Source organism: Cyprinus carpio, chromosome B14 (assembly GCF_018340385.1).
Source record: "Cyprinus carpio isolate SPL01 chromosome B14, ASM1834038v1, whole genome shotgun sequence".
NCBI lineage: Eukaryota > Metazoa > Chordata > Actinopteri > Cypriniformes > Cyprinidae > Cyprinus > Cyprinus carpio.
The window spans coordinates 14,694,905-14,718,057 of NC_056610.1; the positions used below are offsets into that span (position 1 = coordinate 14,694,905).

At 38.3% G+C, this 23,153-nt stretch overlaps 2 protein-coding genes across 3 annotated transcripts in view; one reads left to right on the forward strand and one right to left on the reverse strand.

The window, feature by feature from the left end:
• Positions 1–23,153, forward strand: part of LOC109102503 (ADP-ribose glycohydrolase MACROD1-like) — a 38,334-nt gene that overhangs the window by 9,403 nt on the left and 5,778 nt on the right. Inside the window, exon 4 of the mRNA XM_042738800.1 lies at positions 22,630–22,659. Within this exon, the coding sequence (XP_042594734.1) occupies positions 22,630–22,659 (30 nt within the window). The remainder of the gene's footprint in view (positions 1–22,629; positions 22,660–23,153) is intronic.
• Positions 259–18,396, reverse strand: LOC109078198 (leucine-rich repeat transmembrane protein FLRT1-like). 2 transcript variants are annotated; one of them, XM_042738216.1, is made up of 4 exons: positions 18,206–18,396; positions 8,423–8,844; positions 8,000–8,291; positions 259–3,221 (listed from the first exon to the last, which is right to left on the reverse strand). In XM_042738216.1, exon 4 carries the CDS (start codon positions 3,089–3,091, stop codon positions 944–946), a length of 2,148 nt encoding a protein of 715 aa, XP_042594150.1. In that variant the 5' UTR covers positions 3,092–3,221; positions 8,000–8,291; positions 8,423–8,844; positions 18,206–18,396; the 3' UTR covers positions 259–943. The 2 variants fall into 2 exon arrangements, with proteins under 2 accessions (XP_042594150.1, XP_042594148.1); XM_042738214.1 differs by lacking the exon at positions 8,000–8,291 and having other exon boundaries at positions 18,206–18,395.

The following is a 23,153-nucleotide window of genomic DNA, read 5'->3' on the forward strand; positions in this document are numbered from 1 at the left end:
CGTGCAAAAGAAATAGAGAGAATAAAGGAAAAGCCCATAAAAGGAGGGAGAGAGAACTGAGAATAAGAATTTGAATAACAGCCCCCCCCCCCCCCCAAAGATTTCTTTTTTGTTGTTGTCGTCAGTATGCCACAGAATGGAAAGGAATCAGTTTTCCCCCAGTGCACATATACACAGTAAAGTCCAGGTAGTAAAATTATATCTATATGAACCTGGTCCCAGATCTCATCATCATCATGCTAACCCTTAAAAATGAGCTAGTTTTAGGACACTGATAATCATTGGTACTAAGATGCAAAAACAGCTTCAATTATCATCTGAATATTGGATAACATCAACACAAAAAGTGGTATTCCCTGGCACTTTCTGACTAATTATAGGTATTTTGAGCATGTTCCAGAGGGTTTTTGCCCATAAAGAACAATGTTTTGAAAACAGACTAAAGGAGGCACAAAGGGTACTTTGGAATAGGGGTGTGCCGAATAAAATCCTGCTTTATCGACATATCACAAGGTGTTCTTTCTGAACATTTTTACGTAACCATGTTATTGATTTGCATCATTTATGTAGAGTGTCTGCAGTACAGTCCATATAGCATTTTTAACACCTGGTTTTGAATAGTAAGTCATATTCATTCTTGTAACATCACTAAATTACCCAATTCAATTTGCAAAATCCTGATTTTGGTTTTAAACATTTTCATGTTACACCAATGCTCCAATAGTGAGAAAACTATACTATTTTCAGTATAAATATTTTGATTTGAAAAAATCTACTTAAAACCTTCTATCCAGTAATAAGATTCTGTGTACGATAGATAGGGGAAAAATAGTCCCCTTAGAATCGGCACACCCCTACTTTAGAACCTAGGGAAAAGAACCCTTACCCAACTGCTTTACCTGATAACAGGAACAGAATAGGAAGGGGGTATTAAAAAAGTCTATTACGTGTACGAGTAATCTATGTCTGGTATTCCCCCTTCTCTGTACCCTCGATTTGTTCCATACCCTGGATTTCCTGTGTGGTTCAGGGTGCTCCTATATAGAGTTGCATTATTAGAGGGAAAGATAGTATGAATGTATGTCATATCCTCAACTTTTGCCTTGGGCTGCAAAGGCTGTTGGGCAGACATTGGTGTCATTTGAAAGCCATGAGCTCTGATTTCTAAGATGGACGTGTCTTTTATGGTTCCAGACTCAACATAGTCATCGTAGTGTTTGCTGGTACCTCGTGAGCCAACAACATCTCTACCATATATAGAATGGTCACCTGGTGCAAGGTACCCCGCACGGTGTCCGTACCAGCAGAAGATGCCAAAAATTAAGAACAAAGACACCAATGCTGTTGCACCTCCAATAATTCCAGCAAGTGGTAGGGCTGACAGTTGGTCAGTTCCTTGATCACTGTCCTGGTCTGAATTAGGCTGCTCGAGGGGATCTGTCTCTGTTTTGGCACAAGCAGGGTGCTCATGCTCTGAGTTTGTGTTAATGTTTAAACCCCCACTCGCTGTAAAAGAGGTTCTTTTACCATCATTTCCAGAGAGAGGCACCAAGCAGATGATGTAACTTGATTGGGGCTGTAGTTGCGTAAGTAAATACTCACGGCGATCCCCTGGCACAAGAGTTTCTGTGATTGACCCCATTGCAGGACTGTTGCCTAGTCGCAACCAGGAAAGTCTGAAGGAGGGGACTGGCTGTGAAGCCTGCCAGGTAATGTGAACTGTCTCTGGTGTGAGAGGTTTTACACTGATTAGTAATGATTTACCTGTAACCCCATTTCCACCTCCAAGACTGTCCTGGCTTATATCTGAATACTTGTGGCCTGGTCGTCTGGATCTGAGGGTAAAGAGAGAACCCTGCGGAAGTGGAGGGGTTGTTGTAGCTGGTGCTTGTGTCGGAAAATAACTTTTCTCCTTCTTTGCTCCATCGTTTCCAACCATTCCTCCTGCAGAATCTATGCTGACCTCACAGTCTTCCAACTGACTTGTAAGGTCCCTTAGTGCCATGCCTCTTAGTTTCTCTGGTCCATGGCAAGTTAAACCTCTCACAGTCACTGATGAACCTCGCTCATGCAACCAGTCATGAAGCCAGCGGAGGTTACAGCCACAGTACCAAGGATTTCCTCGGACAAGTAATTGTGAAAGGCTGTCAAGATCCTTGAATAAACCTCTTGGGAGAGTTGTCAAGTTGTTACCTGATAGATCCAGTTTCTGTAGCCTTCGCATGCCATCCAGGGAGCCTCGTGGCATGTGGGCTATGGCATTATCCTGTAGATAGAGGCGAAGAAGATGCATACTTGGAAGGTTTAATGGTGGTGCCTGGAGCGAGTTACGAACCAGAGAGAGCTCTGTGAGATTAGACAGCCGTGAGAATGTATCATCTGCGATACGCTGATTTGCCAGCAGATTCCCATCAAGGAAGAGACGTCTTAGAGAGGAGAGACCTCGAAATGCATGTGTTGGAATAGTTGAAATCCGATTGTCGTCTAGGCGGAGTTCCTCAAGTGATGCAGGCAGTCCTGATGGTATACTCGAGAGGTGGTTGCGTGACAAGAAAAGAAGACGCAGCCTTGGATTGTTGGCGAATGCTTTGTCTTCTATACTTACGGTTGAAACAGAATTATCATCCATGTGAAGCTTCTCCAGTAGGGGGAGCCGTGCAAGAGCAGAACGGGGTAAAGTTCGTATATTGTTGTCCTGCAGGTGAAGTTCTCGTAGCGACGGAGGCAGATGTGTTGGAAAATCGTCAAGTTCATTATCATAAAGGTAAACTACTCGCACAGTCAGTCGTCGCTCTAAAGATGTTGGTAGCCCAGCATTGTCTATGCGGTTGTTTTGCAGATAGAGCACAGCTGCCGTTAATGGTAATGGTGGGATGATACTCAAGCCACGGTCATTGCAGTAAATGAAGCCATCATCGCACCTGCAAGCTGAGGGGCATGGCACGTCTCCCTGAAGCTCCGCCTCTCCAAGAGCTGCCTCTGCAGCAGCAGCTGTTGCTGCAGCGAACTCGAGGACTTCAACCAATAATGTCAGGCATAGGAGAAGTAGGAACAACCAATCACGGAGTTCAACTAGGCTCTCTGTGGCCATAATTCCAGGCAATGTACCCCACTCTCTCTGCAGGGGTAATTTAACCCAATGTCTCAAGTCAATATTCTTGGTCAGTGTAGTTGGGAAAACGCAGGTCTTTCTTGCCCTTCTTTACTTCCAATCACAAGCCCTGTGGGAAATATAGAAAATATTTTTTTCAAAATACAGAGGATACGTTTGGTGTAGAGTTCAGTGCAATTATAAGTCCACATATCTGTTATTTAGTATGCTGTCTGACATCTGCTTAAATGTGAAGAACATTGCAAGGTAAGAGGTTAGTAAGCAAGAGCAGAGAAAATCAGTCAAGCTGAACGGCTTTCTAGATAACCTTAACAGAGCAACTGACAGATAGGGAGCATTAGACATAACATTAAAATAAAAAAGGACTGAAAGAGAACAGTAAATGGATTGCGGTTGAGCTATGTAAATGAATAGTTTGGAAAGAGTTGAATGTAATAATTACATTGCTATATTATACACTGAAAATTGTAGGTGTGAGGTGATCTTTCTGAACTTGTATTAAAATGTGATTGACATTTGAGTTCCTGAAAAAACAATTACAGGTTTATTCCTGGATTGACCCTAAGTCATATTACAATTCAAATGTAGCAGGAAAACTGTGTTTGAATAAATCTAACTTAATTTAAATCTACTTAATTTTAGCTCAAGTTTTTGAAAGTTCACGGAAGGGTCAGATAGAGTTCTTGTTTTCGGCCTGATTTGCAATTGAGATTTAGATGAAAACCACAGACTTTTACAACAAATTGACATGCATAATGGATGCTGTTTCTTGGATGTTATTGTTTTCAAAATAGCATGAATTATTCAGAGAGACTACATAGAATACCCAACAGAGATTTCACTCTGTGTTTAACCAGTCATTGACTAGATGGCCAGGGATTGTGAATTTCCTGTGTATGTATTCTCTGTAAGCCTTGTCTGTTACTTTTATCAATGTTAAAGCAGTCATATGATGCGATTTCAAGTTTTCCTTTCTCTTTGGAGTGTTACAAGCTCTTGGTGCATAAAGAATATCTGTATACTTGCAAAGACTAAAGTCTCAAACCCAAAGAGATATTCTTTATAAAAGTTAAGACTCGTCCACGCCCTCCTAAAACGCCTTGTTTAAACACGCCCCACATGTCTACGCCACTGTGTGAGAAGATTTACATAATGCTGCCCAAATGTTCACGCAAAGAAAGAAAGTATAACCTTTTATTCTCGCTGTTGCTGCTGGCGCCATGTCGTGGAGACGCTGTTTCGTTGCGAAAGCGAAAATACTTTGTTTGGCCTTCCAAAAGAGAACACAGCTAGAAGTCAGTGATTAAGTTGTATTTACAACACTGTTCCAGAACAGTTCAACCCAAATATTCAGATGTGTGCAGTGCATTTTATAGAGGACTGTTTCCTGAGCCAGGGAGAGAAGACTACAATGCCGCCTGTTCTGACTCACAGTCTGTAAGTACGTTTACATATGTAAAGGATTTGCCATTGATGATTCAAACACGAGTTTTGAGCAGTGTAGAGCAGCGGTTCTCAATTACAGTCGTCGCGCCTCCCTGCTCTACACATTATCTACTTCTCTCTCTTAAAGCTGAAGTCGGTAACTTTCGGGGCTCGTGTCTGGCGGAAGAACATTGTAGCCGGAGCTACTTCTCTCTGTTTACATTTATGGCGAGTCACGCAGGTACTGTGCTACTCTGCAGCATTGCCGACCCCAACCAGACTAAAATAGTCTGAATATAAACACTTATTATAGGTGTACTGTAGTGATCAGGATAAGACAAAAACACAGTTTAGAAAATGGATTCATGATGTACTCGCTCATTATATATTTTTTACATTTTCAACACAAAACAACACTGTGGCACAGCCCTGCACTGATTGGACCAGAAGAGCCGGGAGCGGTGGATTTTGTTTATATTGGAGAGAAAGTAGCTCCGGCTACAATGTTCTTCCGCCAGACGCGAGCCCCAAAAGTTACCGACTGCAGCTTTAAGGCTTCAGAAATTTGTTCTATTCGAACATAAGTGCCGTGCGAAGTGGACATCACAGGATATTCCAACATGATTCCAGTTCGAAGCAAACGTATGTTCCACTTCAAAGTGCATTGAAGTGTGCGAGACATGAATTTAAATTGACGTCAACATGAAACGGCTTGGGACTCGTTTCAATGATTCAGAGTCTACTCTTTCTTTTGAGAGACAATAACTTTGTAACTTTACTAACTCATACATAATCAGCCTGGAGCTGATTTCGTTTACGACTGTTAGCACAAGCTACATTAAAAGTGAGTGTTACGTTTTGAATATGGATATTTTTCTTACAAAAATGCATTGATTCGCTACAGGAGGCCTCCCCTCACCCCCTGGAGCCATGTGAGACACTTTTTTTTATGGATTGGCGCTTTTTATTGAACTTCTTTTGGACTGATGCATGCAACACCCACTAAGAGGCATTAAATAGGGCTGGGTGATAGGAGCTAAAATTCATATCACGATATTTTACACTTTCCAGGTGATATCGATATTATATTGCGATATAAGAAAAAAATTATTACAGGCAAAATATTTTAACCTTATATAACTTGAAAAAGTAAGGGATTCGACATAGACCTGAAAAGTCTTTTTTTTTTTTTATTGTGCCATTGTTTTTTGCCCATTGTGCAGTTCTCAGAGAATTGTTGATTATATGCTCACCAAAGCTACATTTATTTATTAAAAATACAGTAAACACTAATATTGTGAAATATTGTCCATTTAAATCATATATTTGAATGTTTTAACACATAGGCTAGTGTATTACTGAAGTACTCAAGTCTTCAGTGTCACATGATCCTTCAGAAATCATTCTAATATGATTTGCTGCTCAATAACTATATTCTGATTATTATCAGTGTTGTAAACAATTATGCTCCTTGATATTTTTGAGCAAACAATTTTTTTTACGATTCTCTTATGAATATTTGAAATGGTTGAGTTATTTAACCCAGTATAGCTCAGATTCATCAATCGCGCCATCTAGTGGTCTGTTATTGATACAACCGCAAATTCTACAACTGATAACGGAGCGCTCCAGCGGATACTGCGAGTCATGTTGCGGTAATTAAAATATGTCAAATTAATATTTTGCGTTGAATTATTTACTTATAAGGCAAGTGGCCGCATAAGCGGGACAGTTATTCGGTATAGTCTTTATCACCCTGCAGAGGTTTCTTTTGCAAAATAATCTGCTGACTGTACACTATCCCTCAGTTTGGGAACCACTGGAGTAGGCAATTTGTGCTCTATTAATTTGGTCTATTACGATGATCTGTGTTTGATTACTAATGCCTGTGTAGTAGGCCGTTGCACACAGAAGAGGACAAAAACGTTCAGCCTCGACTCTTTATCGTCATTTGTGTTAAAATTTGCAAAGCGTGCCAAATTGAACAAAACTATACAAATGCAAAATTTTAATTCATGAATATATAACGGTATCCACAGTATCACAAAATCCATATCGTGGAGAATAACATAATACCGGTAGTCACTTTCATACAGGTGTTGTGCCCACCCCTAGCATTAAACATCTTGAAAGATCAAAGACATTTTTTTATATAACTCCGACTGGATTCGTCTGAAAGAAGAAAGTCATATACACCTAGGATGACTTGAGAGTGAGTCATTTATGGGCTAATTGTAATTTTTCGGTGAACTAACCCTGTAACTATGTCTACACTGGCTAAACTTTTCAAAATATCTAACATTTATTATATTTTATTGAAAATGCCGAAACGTGATTAGTCCTGGAAGCAACATTAAAACCATTGTTTAGTATTGTAATAAAACTGCCAAACAATCAGTAATGTTTTGCATTGTATGCCCTGCATTGTAGAAAAAAGTTTTAATTATGGCATTACATTATAGTCGTATAATTTCCAGCTTTTCTTTTTGTAATGGAAAATATTTTTTTCTCATTAAAATGTACATAACCATGTACATAACCAAATGTACACAATTTGAGACATTAGCATACTCCTGTGTGACTAATCCAAAACGTACTTGTTTTTGTGAGTATCTGTGTGTAAAGCATTGGTGTACATCACTCTCTGCTGGGGCCTCATTCTTTTTGCTGCCTGCCATCCTATGGGATTGGAGGTTGTTTTTGTTGCAGGCCAGGCCAGATGGGAGTTGGTTGGCTGCCTCTTGGTTACAAACGTTGTTACCTTAGGTGGCAACTACATGCAAAACAAACCCTTAAACTGTGCTAGCACCCATGCAGAATTGATTGCTGGGGCTAAGAGATGGAGAAATAGTGAGGAAATTAGAAAGAGAAAAGCTTGCTTTTCTTGGAAATGATTCCATTTTATTGGAAACACTTTCATCTTGTTTGCTTTGACTATAGACCACATTTATAACATTCCAAGGAAACGATTAGCAAAAATACTGCTTTTTTTAAAATCAGATATTGTTGTCACTTTGACTCTCTCCTTTTTAAGTCTGTCTCTTTTTAAATGAGGTGTGTTGCATGAAAATGGAAGCAATTTAAATGTCACATTTAATAGCTCTCCCAGTGTGTATACATTTGGGTATTTTTAGGGAAAAATATCAGCTGTCTCTCAGGCCTGACAGTTTTTTTTTTTTTACAAAGAGGGGGTGGGAGCCTGAGGACAGAGAGAAATGAAAATAGCAAAAAGGTCTGTTGAATACCTAATAAAACATGCCTTTATGCTAAAGTCTTTTTAATAGCAAAAGCTAGTAAAATATAGTAGCATTCTGCAAATGTTTGGGGCTGTCAGAGCACTGTGGACTTGATGCACAAAACAACTTGCAAGTTTGCCTTTAGATGGCAGAGTGACCCCGAGAAGCTCCGTCTCTAACTTGCTACACGGTTTGAAACATTTGTGTGTAGGCAGGTTGACTTTACCTTCTCGCTGTTCTGCATCTCTTATCTGTTTCTCTATCCTTCACTCAGATGTTTCTATGCTCTGAAGAAGGTTTTCATCCCGGCCATCTCTGTAACCGCCTACTGTGCATCTGTAATCTCTTTTAATCTCTTCTTATACTCTTCTTTAATCGTACTGTTTTTTTTTCTTTTCCTGTATATCCTGCTGATCCTCCTGTGTCAATCCTGCATTTTCATTCTGCCTAAATCTGCTTTTTTGATCCTTCTGTTGAGTCTTTATTTCTTTGTTTTCTTTTTGGTGTCTACTTCATTTCTGTTGACAATATGAAAGGATATTTTCCTGATGCACAATCTTTTTTAATTTAGCCACCCAACACTTTACACATTTTCATATTGTATTTATATTGTATTATGTACAAAAGAATTATAAACGACTGTTCTTACCATCTAGCGAGTGTCCCACATTGTCCTTTGGTTGGTAGGTCTGATCAGTCAAGAGTTTAAACAACGACAATTGTCCTCTTTATTCAAGATAGGAAATTGATAAAGGGCTCAATGTCTTTCTTCTTGATTCTCTATGTCCTTCAACTTAAGTGACCAAAAATTGCAGCCCTTTATTTGTATGATTCCTTTGAATTGTAGGCACTGAAATAAGGATGATATCAACTAGAAAAACCCTGGAAATTTTTTCCACTGTCAATCACATTTTCATCACTTCCATACAGCAAGAGTATATCCGAGCCGATGATGTGTATTCAGGTTGCAGTGTACCCTTCAAAGTTGACATCATGTTGATTGTGTTTTCTTGAATGAGGATTGACGGAACACAAGGATGTCGTAACCCCTCATCTTTGGGACCGTGTTACCTGTGAAGAAAACATTTTCAGTGAATTAGAGTGCTAGGACAGGACAGAAGACTTTTATATTCACAGTGTGTCATTTTCTCTTTAAACTTGGCTTGACCTAAAAAGAACTGTATTTCAAAGAATATCAACTCTGAAAATGAAGTCAAGTTCAGTGTGCAGAATTAAGTGGAAAATCTCTTTTACAGACTGCTCTAAGCCATAGCCAGGACCAAAAATGCAAAAATCAAGGCACACACATATTGTGCAAACTGGGTCACATTGTTGAAAAGACTGAGGTATGGCAAGAAATGATGGGTGTCTGTTCTGACTCAGTTTTGTATTAGGTAAAGACAGCAAGATTTTTTCCTGCCAGATTTCTGAGAGCAATTAAGTTTTCTAGGTCTAACATTTGGCATAGTGTATTTTCATGTATTTAGATTTTCGCTTTGAGTGTTTGTAGTTTATATTTTCTAGAACTACTGCTTTGGACTGAGCCTCTGAACCAGCAACTGTTAACTCTCTTTGTATCATAGTGTGCTGAATCTGTTTAAATTCCCAAGCCTGATGTGGTTGATTTGTGTTTTTGATGTTGAAAGTCTCCTCTGGGTCCCACTGGCTCCCAGTCTAATTGCTTTTTCACTGTCCAGTCATAGATTGGGAGTGATCAAAAACATTATTGTAGAAATTTAATGCACCTTGTGGACGTAGCAGCCAGGTGAAAATGGATCAGCAGAGGCCCATGGTACCACGTGTGTGAGGAGACAGGGAGTATTTCCAAGGCACACAGCTAATGTAAAGGGAATTGAGCAGAGGAGGAGTAATAAGGACAAAGAAGGCTAATTAAAATCAATGAACGTATTGGGGAATTTGCACCAATCAATGCTCTTAGATGGTGGAAAAAAACATAACAGCTACTGAGGCAGATGCCTTAAAATGCCTAGCGGGTGTAAAACCAGACAAATACACAGACCGTTGCCCTTCTCTGTTCACCTTTCTCTCTCTGCCTCTCTCTCTCTCATACGATATAATGGGGCAGTCGCATTAGGGAAGAGATTATGATGAGAGATGATAAGAGGTTATATCAGTGCTGCTGCCATGCTCGCACTGACCTCCATCCCCAAACGTGCTTGAGTAAATGCTGAAAATGGACAGTAATAATGTTCACCTGGAGTAGGGTGGTGCAGTTCCACTGCTCCAGGTTTGTTAATATTGCTGATGGTACAGATGTCCTCCGTTCTTAAAGTTATTAGAATGGTGACAGATCTGTGCTTTTATTTGTATGCCCTTGCATGTTTGAGGGTGAGTGTGTCTGTGTATGTGTGTTCGTGTGCATGCAAATGTGTATGAGCCCATGTCAAACATTTTTACCATCCTGTGCACGTAACCTACCCATCTCTGCCTTTCAATTTCTCATTTGCTGAGCGAGGGAGAGAGAATGGAAAAGAGAGAGAGGGGCAGATGGAGGAGTAAAGGAAAGAAGGAAGATTGATGAACCTATTGGAATCAAATTTGGTTGCAGAAATGACTGTCAGTCCCAGTATCCACAACAACACATATTCACAGCACTGACACAAAGACAGGCTCACTGGGCTTTGTCTTAGGATCATGAAGGAGCATGAAATCTTAATGGTCTATCTTGTTCCTCACACAGCTTTGTCATAAAATATTACTCAAGTACATCATGAAATAATTATTTCCCAGCAAATCCAGTTCATTATTAATTCACAACAAGCACTGATAAATAACTCTGTTGTATTGGCTGGCTAACAATATAAACAACTGGAGAGCTTCATGTTACTGTCTGGTCCCTTGGGACATAAAAGCGGTAGACTTGGTTAATATGACATGATTGGTATAGGGCCCCCAGGAATTGTGGTATTTTACTGAACAGTGAGTGACTATATGTGTGCATGTGACTTACATTGGGGTTACAAAGATAGATGCCGTAATAGCAGAGCAATGGCCGGAGGGCATACTTGTGTGTCAGGATATTTTTCAGTTCCCATATCAGCACATGCCTCTGAAACTAGTGCTCTAGGCCTCCAGGCTATAGTGTTCTAGTGATATTCCACAGCACAGTTCTGTTTTAAAAAGGTTTCATCAATTGGACTCTGTGTTCTAGAATTATAAGTGCTCTAGAATATTCTACAGTTGTCACATTCAAGAAACGACAGATCTGTCTTTTGCTAATGACGCTTCAAAGCTTCTTTTTAGGAAGCGGTCTAATTCATTGCACAGTCTACTCCTTGTAATTACCTACTATCAGTGAAGAAAGGAAAAATATATATAATTGCTACACAGAGATGTTTTTGACAGTGGAGTACAAACACCTTGATGAGGTGCCTACTACCGTTTTCTCTTTTTTTTTTTTTGCAGTCCGGTGATGTCTCAGATCTTTAACTGCCAGTGGCTCTGCGGTGCTGAATAGTAAATTGTGTGTGGGTGCGTATGTGTGTATTTCACTCTCTAAGATCTGATGATAATTAGCTAAAGGTAATCAGGGGTAATTCAGCAACGGGTGTGAAAATGGCAGGAGACGCAGGGATGTGACCAGCCTCTCAACATACACCCACACACTGCAGCCTTTTAGTATGAACAACCAGGAGCAAAGAGAGGGAGAAGAAGGGATGAGGGGTTAGTGTGACAGGGATGCATGTATAAGCAGAGAGGGGAACGCACCTTGTTTTTTTTCCCCATATCCCCTTCTTATTACTGTGTGCTTTCTCTCTCTTGGCTCCAGTCCTCTTGGATGTTCACCAGTGCATTTACTGTAATCTGTGAACCATTAATGCATAAATGCCTATACTGATTTATGTCCTTATTATATTCAGTGTTTGTGCACTGAACAGAGCCAGTGGCTTGTGAATGTGATAAAGATGCACTAAAGTGGCACAGGGTGAGAGAGCGAAGAGATAGGCCTAAAGCACTGAAATAACACCGAACATTTGAATGTATATGCAACACAAAATCATCAATGCTTACCATGCATATTTAAAGCTGGTTGCTTTATAGTAATATAGGGATGCAGAGACAAGGACAGATACAGTGGAACTTGAACTAAGGCATTCATGCTTGTATTTCTGTTATGGGATTTTTTTCTGTGTCATTAAAATATTCTATGACTTGTATGATTTGTATTTCAGTTCATGCTGGTGTGTTTTTGAGTGACACGCCACTGTTGTTAATATTCCTTGCTTTTCTTTATGCCTGATGCCAAGATATCAGCATGACTGTACTGTAATTCATAAGGTGCAAAGAAGATACATGAATGGACTTGAATGCCTACAGAAAGTGGAGAATAAATTAGCTTTATTTACAGTTTCTTAATCATGAAAGATAGAGGCAAATGTGGCAGCATGATGGTTGTGCAGTTGGATTTGTACATCTGCACCTGCAACATGCGAATGAACCCCAGCCTCTCTTATAAACTCTGACAGTGTTAGCTGCACATCTCATCTGTCTATAAAATGTGTACTAAACAGTCATCTCATAAAAAATCATTTGAATGGACAAGACATAATGTTCTTGACCCTGAAGTTTAACAGAGCATTTTAAGACCCTTTGCTTGATGAGAAATATGCTCTTGTATCAGGTTTGTTGTTCATTGTTGTCTGAATACAGAAAATAAGATGTTATGAATCACCTCATAAATTAAATGCATTTAGAAATTTCCAGGGAGAAAATTTCCTATGTTCCAATTTTCTCTTTTCCTTTCGAGATAACTGACTTTACTATATAAAAAATGAACATTAAATTGTATGCAGAATTTTTGTTACTGAAATGTTACTGTGACTGTTTTTTTGCCTTCTTTCTACATTTCACCACTCTTTTTTTTATCTCTGTCATGGTCCCTAATGAACAGGTAAATGCTAAATCACAGTTTTACTCCACAAGTCTTTTAGTCTATTTTTCCTCTTTCAGATTCATCCTCCTTTTATTTTTTTAGAGGAAATGTTATTATTGCCACATTTCAAAGATTGCCATATATAATGTTTACTTTTCTTAAGGTGGGTATATCATAAATATTGTAAATATATGACATGCATTTGTCATTGTCACTACTTCCAGCCATTTTCCTGTCTTCACCTGTCTTCTCATTTGTTTACATTTATTCATTTATTTTGTTCTCCAATCTCACTTCACATTTGTGATCCCAATATTTTTATGCCAATATACAATCCACCCTTACGGCTGGATGAGATGGGCTTTTATTAGAATTATACTTGAACACTGACATACATGCGTACATCACTTTCTGGTGAAGTTACACAGATGCTTTTCAACTAGCTTCTCTTTCTCTTTCAAATAGCATTCCTCCCTTGCATGACCATGTCACTCCTATTTCTCCTTTGCCCTTTTATTCTCTTTTTCTTATGCTCCCAGTTTCTTTGTAAATGATGCAGTCACTGGAAATAAGCAGACAATTTAAGTGCTGGATACTTCACTGCTCTATTTCCCTCTGTCTTCAAGCACACACACACACACACACACACACACAGACACACACACAATATCACATACAAACAACCAATCATACCTCTTGCTGTCCCTCAGCCAATGCTTATGAACATCAAACACAAACACTCAAAAGCAGAGCATGCACACGGGAAGAAAAATAATTAGGTTTGTCTAAATTTGACTTAATGTGGGTAAATTTCTCTTATCAGCATTTCACATAACAAGAAAGAGCAAAATGTCATAATAAACAGCCCCCACTGTGTGGTGAATAAAAAGTGGCACTTTTTATATAAAGACAATTCATGCATTTAGGTCAGTGAACAAAGTTGCCCACATGTTCGACAAACCCCACTCACCAAGCGGAGAGTGAAACAAACCATGTTCAGAAGTGATCTCTACTAAGCTGAGCAGTGTTTGGCTTCCTATGGGAGGCCTGTGCATTTGTTTTGTTTTTTATAGCTCATTTAGAGACAAACTGCAAGGCACCATGCTGTGCGCAAACACATACATGCATTTATGCGCTCTTCCCACACTACACTGTATCACTTTAATTAACTGAGCACAAATATAAAAAGTTGTAGCTCTGGTTGAATGGGTCTCTCTGCATGTAAATTATAAATGAGCTGTAATGATTTAACAAGCATGTGTTTGATAAGCTATGTAATTTCAATGAAGGCTGCAGGGTTTAAATGGACGTGCTTTCAATCAAAGCACAGTCTATAGGCATGCTTTATGTCAGTTGTGGCATAGAACGCAAGTGATTTTGTATGTCCGGACTCACTCTGTTAACCTGCCACATGCTAAAATTAGCAGCACTTCAAAACTAGTTGCATTATCAAAGCCTATTTCAGAGCTTGCAGCTGGTTTTCGCGTGGAATAATAAAATCCATCCATTCAGACTGTTCCGGGTCCCTTTCAGACCTTGTCCAATTATCTAGAGCCACATTCACATAATTCATATCGCCTCTATTTCATTGATTCTAGAGCTATACAAGCAACTCTTTGAGACCCATTTTACCTATAAACTCTGCCTGCCCTAGACACAATCTCCTCTATCATACTTCCTTTCAGACAACGCTGTCTTTTCTTGACTTGTTCACGGCAGGCGAGGCACATCTACAGATCTGTGTCTAACAGAAGAGCATTTGATTGAGGCGAAATAAAAAAAATTACTTTGTGTCAATGACCAAAACGGCCACATTGATTAATAAACGACACTGACGTAGGTCCTGTGTCTATGACAACCCTGGCCTGGCAGAGGATAAGACAAAACACTCATTGTTGTGTGAGTGCTGTTCCCTCTCCAGAGAGCAAGACGAGTCTGACTGCATTTCCGCCCTTAAAAAGGACATTACTAAGAGCTCAGAGCTCTCTCGAGCTGTGCATCAATCTCGTTACTGTAATATATAATGAATCAATAACTTACAAATTATGATTCAGTTGGAGTCTTTTATAAGATTAGAGTAAGTGGATTAAAAGAAGAGTATTGGTGTCATAACCTTTATCAGATTTTTCAGAAGTGGTTTGATTGTGATCATTGATGTTGTGTAAACACTGAATTTCTGGCTTTATGAAAAGAAAGCATGGGGGGGGAGGGTTTAAAACGCTTAATGTAGTGCAACATGTCTGCCATGTTATCTTATGTTGCCCATGGTTTAAAGGGAATTATTTAAAATATGAATCACCAATTGTACCAGTTTATTTCATTTCTATTTCTTTTCTGTTGTATTTATGTCATATTGTTTGTAATTGTTTTTATTTTATCACTAACTGTTTGCTTGCTTTCAATAATTGCTTGAATATTTTTTTACTTTCATTAGTTAATGTACTAGAAGTTGATATTGGTTAGAGAATTATGACACTAGTACTGTATGTTAAGAATGATGAAAACCATTATTTTTAGCAAAATAATATATATTTTTTTTTGTTAATGTGTAAAAAAAAATACTCGTATATCATGATGATGATCATATTACCCACCCCTAACTGCAGGTAAGTTACAGAGTTATTGAACAGCCGTTCTCACCAAAACTGTACAGAGATCCTTTTCACCCAAGTCAAATCACCACTATGCATGTATTTATGCATTGCAAGCAGCAATAATTTTCAAAAACTGCAAAGCACAATTTGTAACTGTTGTTGAGAGCACTGAGTAAAAGCTCCAGATTACAAGTGTTTGGTAATGCTAGGGAGTCTGGGAAATCAAGTGTGAGATTATTACAGCTGCCAGGCTAGAAAACATGAGCATGAAAAAAAAAAAAAAAAAAAAACCCTGGCTACGTGTTCTGTACTAAACTAACTGAGACTTGTCATAGCACTTGTATACCGTTGTTGTTCTCGTTGATCTGATTGTTTCTACTGTTCTCATTTGTAAGTCGCTTTGGATAAAAGCGTCTGCTAAATGATTAAATGTAAATGTAAATGTAAATGAGCGAACACTGTATTATTGCAGTTTTAGAAGTACTTGCATATTGAATGGACACTCTGATAACACCATACCAAAAGACTGCATGATCGTTCCTGCTCTGAATGTAGTGCCAGGGTGAGAGGAATATGACTAAGTGTTATTTGTGTGTGTGTTTTTTGCCATTTTATTCTACAAACAACAAAAAAGCCTTTGTAGTACCCAATATCTGATGGAATATAAGTTGCTAGCAAGAGTGGTGATAGTTAGAGATCCTGAATTGCTCAGTCTTGTCGGTCAGCCTCAAAACAGTCACCAGTAACAGGCACATCTCACTTTTTCCTCTATTCTCTCCTTCCATGCAGTTTTTGTGTGCAAAATGCATTAGATGTTTAGGCTATAGTTAATCATTTATAGTGAAGTAGCTGTAATAAAAATGACCATGTAGAAAACTCATAGCTTGTGTCTGTTTATTTGTCTGTTTTTACATTTTCCACTATTGCTAACAATCATTTTGGTGTACTCTAAGTGACTTATGCCTGTGTACACCTGTGCCCCTATTATTTTTTCTCTAATACATGGAAACATGTATAGAAAAGTAGTCAGTTGTGAAGCTGCTTTATCCCTTTTGTAATTTGTAGTGCTGTTTTTATCATGCAACCCACTGCAGAGTGACCCCACTGACACACACGCCACTCTCACAGACCCAACTGTGAATTATAAAACAACTAGAGCTGCTGCCTAGAGATCTGCCAGTGCTTTTTACAGATATTTTAAGCTGTATCTGCAATAAAACAAATTGTTATACCTGAAAATATAGAGAATTTATTCATATCTAAGCTTTGTGTTTGGTTTCTTAAATGTAAATTGTTACTATCACATTTTTCTCTTGTTTGTTTTGGTCATTTTCAGATAGTTGCAACAGAAAGGGGAAAAAAATAGAACAACCAGATTTAATCTCTCGTGAATTTTCTCTTACTGAGCTGTGTTGCTCTCCACCTCCTGCTCTTCTTCTTTCATTGCTCATCTGCATTTGACCACCATGTTAATCTGCGTTAGAGTTGATGTGCTCTAAATCTGTGTAATCTTCTGTGTGAGTGGAGTTGGGTCTGAAGTACTGTGCTAATCCCAAATGTCTCACTCTTGATGTAGTTTATGTGGTGTTTTGTGACCACAAGATGGACTTTGGTGGATCACTTGAGCTGCTTGAATTTGACGAGATTTTCTATTGTTTAAAATTTTTTTTTTTTTGATGTATAGATTATTTTATGCAATAAAAATATTAATGCATACCTCAAATGTGCTTATGTAAAAGAAAAGAATTGTAAGTGTAGTTGTGATGGTACTCTTGTAATTAAAAAGGTTTTTGGGTTGCTGGGCCTGTGTTAGAAGGGGTGTGTGTGCGTATGATGGAGGCCTTGCTGTACTTCTCTCATGCAGTGTAAAGCATGTTTGTTACATACTGGCCCCACTGTTTTGGCATGGCTTTGGCCTCATGCTGGCGACTCTACAAACCCCCCACTGTTTCCTGGCTGTCACCAACAGGGCAGGGAAAAAAAGATGAGAAATAAGGAAATATGATAAAATATAGAAGTGTTGCCACCATGTTAACACACACACACACACACATGCGCTCTCCCTCACTGTGCACTTACTGCACCTTCAGAAATCAAGATGATTTCCCTGAAGATTTACTGTGGAGTGCCTTTGGCTTTCAAAAATACGATGCAACCCAAAACTGCAATTCCCTATTTCTTTCTTTCTTTCATTGCACAGATGTCTGTATATGAAAAACTAGATAGAGGTTAAAGGAGAACTTTACTGTGAACATTAATTTGAACAACAGGAGATATCCATAGAAAAACATAAAATAGAGTCATAACTCAAGCATCACGTTCTCAGTTACAATCGCTATAAAATGCGTTCTGATTTCTCTTATCTCAGTTGAAATCACATTGCAGTATAGCGCAATGTCTGTAATCAGTGTCATAAAAATGTCTTCTAATATCCAATGATATTATTAGATGTATTACATGTCTTTATACCGATTATGAGAGAAAGTACAGTGCAAAGACGGACGCGCTAACTCCTGTGCAAACTCTGCACCAGGTTTGAAAGTACAAAAACAAATGCAAATCTTCACCAGACTGTATAGCTTCCAGTATTTAAATGGCCATCAAGAGCAAACAAGCATTTAGGCACTATGCACAGTCGCGCACGTTTAATAACAGGTCATTAAAATAAATGAGTGAGAGTCCCAATCCAGGATCTTAATTCAAAGCGCCTGTATTTAAATCCTGTGACCGCCGCCTCGAGACTGATTAAATAGACGCTTAAGAGCAAACAAATGAAAGACAAATTACAGGCTACGCATTCAGCCAGATTATATCAGTATTCTCTTCCTCATTTCAGTTGAAGTCAGAGTCGAGCAGAACAGAAAATAAATGTTACGTTAACGTTACCTCAGACTGACCGTTGGTAACAAGTAGTTTATACGAAGAAGTGTTTAGAGCAACATACCTCAGTCTGGGTAAACGGCATCTTTCTATGAAGAAATGTTTATTTTCTTCTTGTCTAGACCGTGTTTTTTCAATGGTTTTGACCTGTCCCGTTCTCGGTGTTTTAAACCGTCTCAATCTTCAGTCAGCCAGCTCGCTGTGACCGCCGCGCGCGCTCAGACTCTCTCTCCGTCCTGTCACTCAGAGCGATGCGCCTCGCGCTCTCTCTCTTTCGCGCCACTCCACCCCTTCATCTCCTCAGCGGAGTAACGCATTTCAACATAGATCACTTACGAACAAAACAACATCCACCTTTCAATAGGACATATATAGTCATATATATATATATATCACGTTAAGGCACATATTAAATTATTTAAAATGTCCATATATATATATATATATATATATAGTATATATATATATATATATATATATATATATATATATAACGGCATCTGTAAAACTATACAACAGTACTATATACAGTACGCGTGTTTGGTGTTTTTTTATATATATATATATATATATATATATATATATATATAATATTTAGGCCTATATGTATATATATTTAGCTTACGTGTGTGTGTGTGTTCTATAGGCTAAATGTAAATTAAAATATGACTATATTCTATGAATTATAGATAATAATAAATAATTATAGTAAAAACCCTACCAGCGAGGTTCAAACTTTAATTTTCCCCATATCTGACACAGATACACATAAAATAATACATTTTCACCAGGTATTACACTTCAAGCATTTTCTTTAGCAGGTGTCTTGGTGTTTGATCACTCACATACATAAACCATTTAACCTTGCATTTCTAAATAAAATTTTAGAAAGAATTTTATTCACGTACTCCCATTTGCCGCTTGCAGAGTATTGACAGTGTATAATTTATGGAGTGTTTACTTTTTCATTGAGACTTTGATTCACCTTTTGAATAATGTGATTCTGTGCAGCAGCATCAGTGTTGTTTTTTGTGGTTTTGTCATATTAAATTTTAATGCATGGCATGCAGTTTGCTGTTAGGGCCTCGCTCTAGGACTGCATGTGACTGTGAGGCAGTGTGCATGTCCTGAACTATCAGCGCACTGAACTGTGAGTAGGATTGACTTTGACTTGCATGTAATTGTAGCCCTGCATAGAGTAAATAAAATGTTTATGAAGCTGTCCTCCTGAGAGGAGGTTTGTGTAGTGTACAGTAGGCTACATGTGTGTTTGTGTGTTTATGAATGCAATGGTTCGCACAAGCCAAGGTGTCTGCAGGGTTCTGGAGTGGCAGACATTAAGGACATCTGTTCAGACATACACACGACGTCTCTCTCTCACTGGTTTCACCCCCTCTCCCTGGTGGCAGGCTATTTCAGAAACACAGACTTCCGTTCCACACACTTGACCATCACCTTTTCTGTACCCATGCTTGTTGCATTTGTATGACTAATAAATGGATACAGTAATTCCTTGTAAATACGTACAGTTTTTCTAGGGCTGTTGATGTTAATTTGGTGATATTAATTAGGGAAAAGAATCATGCATTAAAATTGTTTAACGCATTGAAGACACCCCACCCCAGCCCAGACCGGTTTGTCATTATTGCACATTGCAGACAGTTTTTAAAGAACATGATGCAGGACAAACGACTGACTACATGAGGTAGCCTATTAGAATTCAGTTATATGCCCATAAAATTCAAGATGTGAGGGCAAAAAAATGCATGTGTATGGGTTTTTTGACTTATATTTATATCATATGATATAGTTTAGCAATATCACACGAGCAAGTGTGCTGTTTTTTTTTTTTTTTCTTAAATGTATATTGCAAAAGGGATATTATACAATAGTTCAACAAACACAAAGTTAATATTGTGTTTAATTTTAGGCACAGTATTGTCAATATTGTCTGTTTTGCTCAATTTCACCAACGAAAACCCATGTTTATTATATATGGAATGTTGAATCAAGTATTTCTTTCTAAACATTCTTTTTGCAATGTTTGTTCACTGCTTTTCTTAACTAACACAGTGACTTAAATGATCTTTTAGGGGGTAATTTCTCAGTGATTCATTTTTGAATAATTTAATTGGCATATAATGTCATTAATTAGATGAAAAATTATAATCACTTGACAGCCGAATTAGCTTTTATAAGTACTTATACTTTTTTATTCTTTTGACTTATTTTAAGCCATTAATGAAAAAAGACAAACAAATGTTGTTTAGTTGTGTATAAACACTTTTTTTTCAGGAAAAAAAAAGAGAGAAAAATTAGAGCATTAGAATTAGAACTTTTCTGTCAGCTCCTCTAATTAATGCATTTATTATAAAAAGCAAAAAAAAAACATCTCAATTGCTCTCTGTCTTGTGTATTATGATGCAAACTCATGCTGTGCTGTTTTCTTGAAGAAAAAAAACAATTTCTCTTTTGTTCTTTTCATCTTTTTCATTTAGTGTTTCCGTACCTGTGTTGCTGCACATTCTTGATCACTCTGTACCTCCCAGCTTTTATCTCTCGCTTTCTCTGTCTGCCTCTCCTCCACATCCTTCCCTCCTCTCACCCCAAACCTTCTGTTGAACTTTTTTTTGATTCTCAGCTATTCGTCCTTTTGTTTTTCTTTTTTGTAATCCCTCTCTGTGATCCTAATCCGCCCGTAAACTCTCATCATTGGTGTATATTGCCTCTTGCTGTGTGCTTTGCTGTGTGGAGTTGAATTGACACTAAGAATCAGCACCGTATTTTTGTTTACAATCCCAACCTCGGTACTGATGTTCATGGACATTGTTTTTATTGCAGATCCATTTCATCCTGCCTGAAAGGAATTGTTACAGTTCTGAATAAGAAGATTGCATTTTGTGAACACATTCCCGCACAGTCTCATCATGTCAATATGCCTCTCAGAGTTGTGTGTGTGTGTGTGTGTGTGTGTGTGTGTGTGTGTGTGTGTGAACATCATCATCTCTGTGGTACTACTGTCAACCAACACACTACAAACACACTACACACAGGGTTTAAGCAGATGGCAAATCTCTCTCCCTGGGGTATCATCAACTTACAGCCCTCGCTCATTCTCTCTCCCACTGTTTTGCTCTCTGTCCTTCCTCGTGCATATCTGATCCCTTTTTCTTCTCACCAGTAGTTTTTTTTTCTCTGACAGACAGGAGAGAAAGGGACGTCAACTTGCAAATTACATCTTCCCTGCTCCGTCTCTCTTGTCTCTCTCTTCTCGTCTGTCTCCATCTCTCCTACTTGCCCTCCCCGTGTAATTAACTAGGTTTCAGTAACAAACCTTCTGGGCTTTGGGGTTGCTATGGTTACCTCTCTCTACATACTGTTTTCTGTTTGCCAGTCTATCTCTGTTGCTAAATTGTGCATGTGTGTGTTTGTCCTTTTTTTCAGTGGCTGTGTGTCTGTTCGGTTGAAAAAAAAAATGTGTTTGTCTGGGCTTACATTAACTCCATCTGGTAAATTATTTGTTGGCTCATAAGCTCGTCACTTATCATGCGGTTTAATGTCCGTGTGCAGAGGTGTAATGAATTTTAAATGGGAAAAAATAATCAGCTATCTTATTGCTCATTTGTGTTTTAACTTCACTGTCTGATCATAAAACAATGTTGTTTCAGTGCTGCTTTGATGTACAACCAGCCTCATACTTGAACTCAAATGCTCAGCCCTGTTTGATGTGAACAGATGCAATTTTTCCTTTTTAGTGAAATTAATACTGATAGACAAAAAATATATATATATATATTGTTATCATTTAGGTCTTGAAAAAATGAAAAAGCAGCTCTGTATCTATAGTTTAATTTGTAAAATTGGATAAAGGGTTTCATTTCACCTATGACACGGGTTCAAGACCCTGCTTTATACTGAATTGATGGAAATGTCAATTAGCACTTTGGATAACCAGGTTTACGGGTGCGTTTTGCTTAGTTTACTAAGAAAGCAGAAAACTAAGGCATCTATACAGTCTGACAAATGAGCTTAACATTTAAAGTGGTCATATAATGAGAAATATTTATGTATGTTTGTATTTAATATAATTTATATTATATTATATATGAAAATTGTATATACACCACCTTTCTGTTTGGGGTCAGAAAGATTTTTTTTTTTACTAATTCATATATTTTGTTAGCAAGGACACATTTTGTCAGAAGTCACAGTAAATATGTTTAATTATTAGCCAGCACAAGTGTTTCAGTATTGATGATAACATTACTACACAACAGGAATTCACAAACTTTTTTGAAACAGTGGTGGTATTAATATTGAGTTTAAGTCCTTTAACTAATTCTCATCCTTGACCTTCTCCCCTCAGATTGAATTTGTATTTTCAGTCACCAGTAAGGCATTAATTTGATTTTAAGTCACTGTTTTTCTTGCTGTAATGTCTCTGACATCTTCCCTGAAGAGTCCTCTGTTTTCTTTTTGTCATTTCAGCTAACAAGACACTTCTGGGTGGAGGAGGAGGTGAGTCAATTCTTCCCCCCCCACACTTTTTCAGAGGCTGAATGAGACAAATCTAGACACAGCTCAAGTGGGAAAAGACATTAGAGGAGAGAAGCATCGGAGAGGTGAGAGGAATTAGAAGGTGAAAGAGAGCAAGTGAGAATCAGCAGGTGGAAACAAAGGTGAGAGAGCGAGAACGTATGTAAGACGGGAGCTGTTGTCAGCCTGAGGCTTTGCACTTTTCTGAATCTCTGATAGCCCCGTGAGTGAGAACAGAGGCGCTATTTGAGGAGCAAAAGAGCGATTAGAGACCCAGTGAGATGAAATGAGCGCTAAACTCTGATAAAGCGGCCCTTTCCTCCCAACGCACACACACACACACACACACACACACACACACACACACACACACACACACGCACATGACCACAAACACTGGACAAGAGAAAAACAATTCATCAGCAGATTCTGAATAAAACGGCTGAATTAAAGAGAGACTGTGCTTTTTCGAAACC

What these genes read in the sequence shown, in the direction of transcription:
- LOC109078198 (XM_042738216.1), bottom strand. Translation starts at nt 3,091, where the DNA reads ATGGCCACAGAGAGCCTAGTTGAACTCCGTGATTGGTTGTTCCTACTT.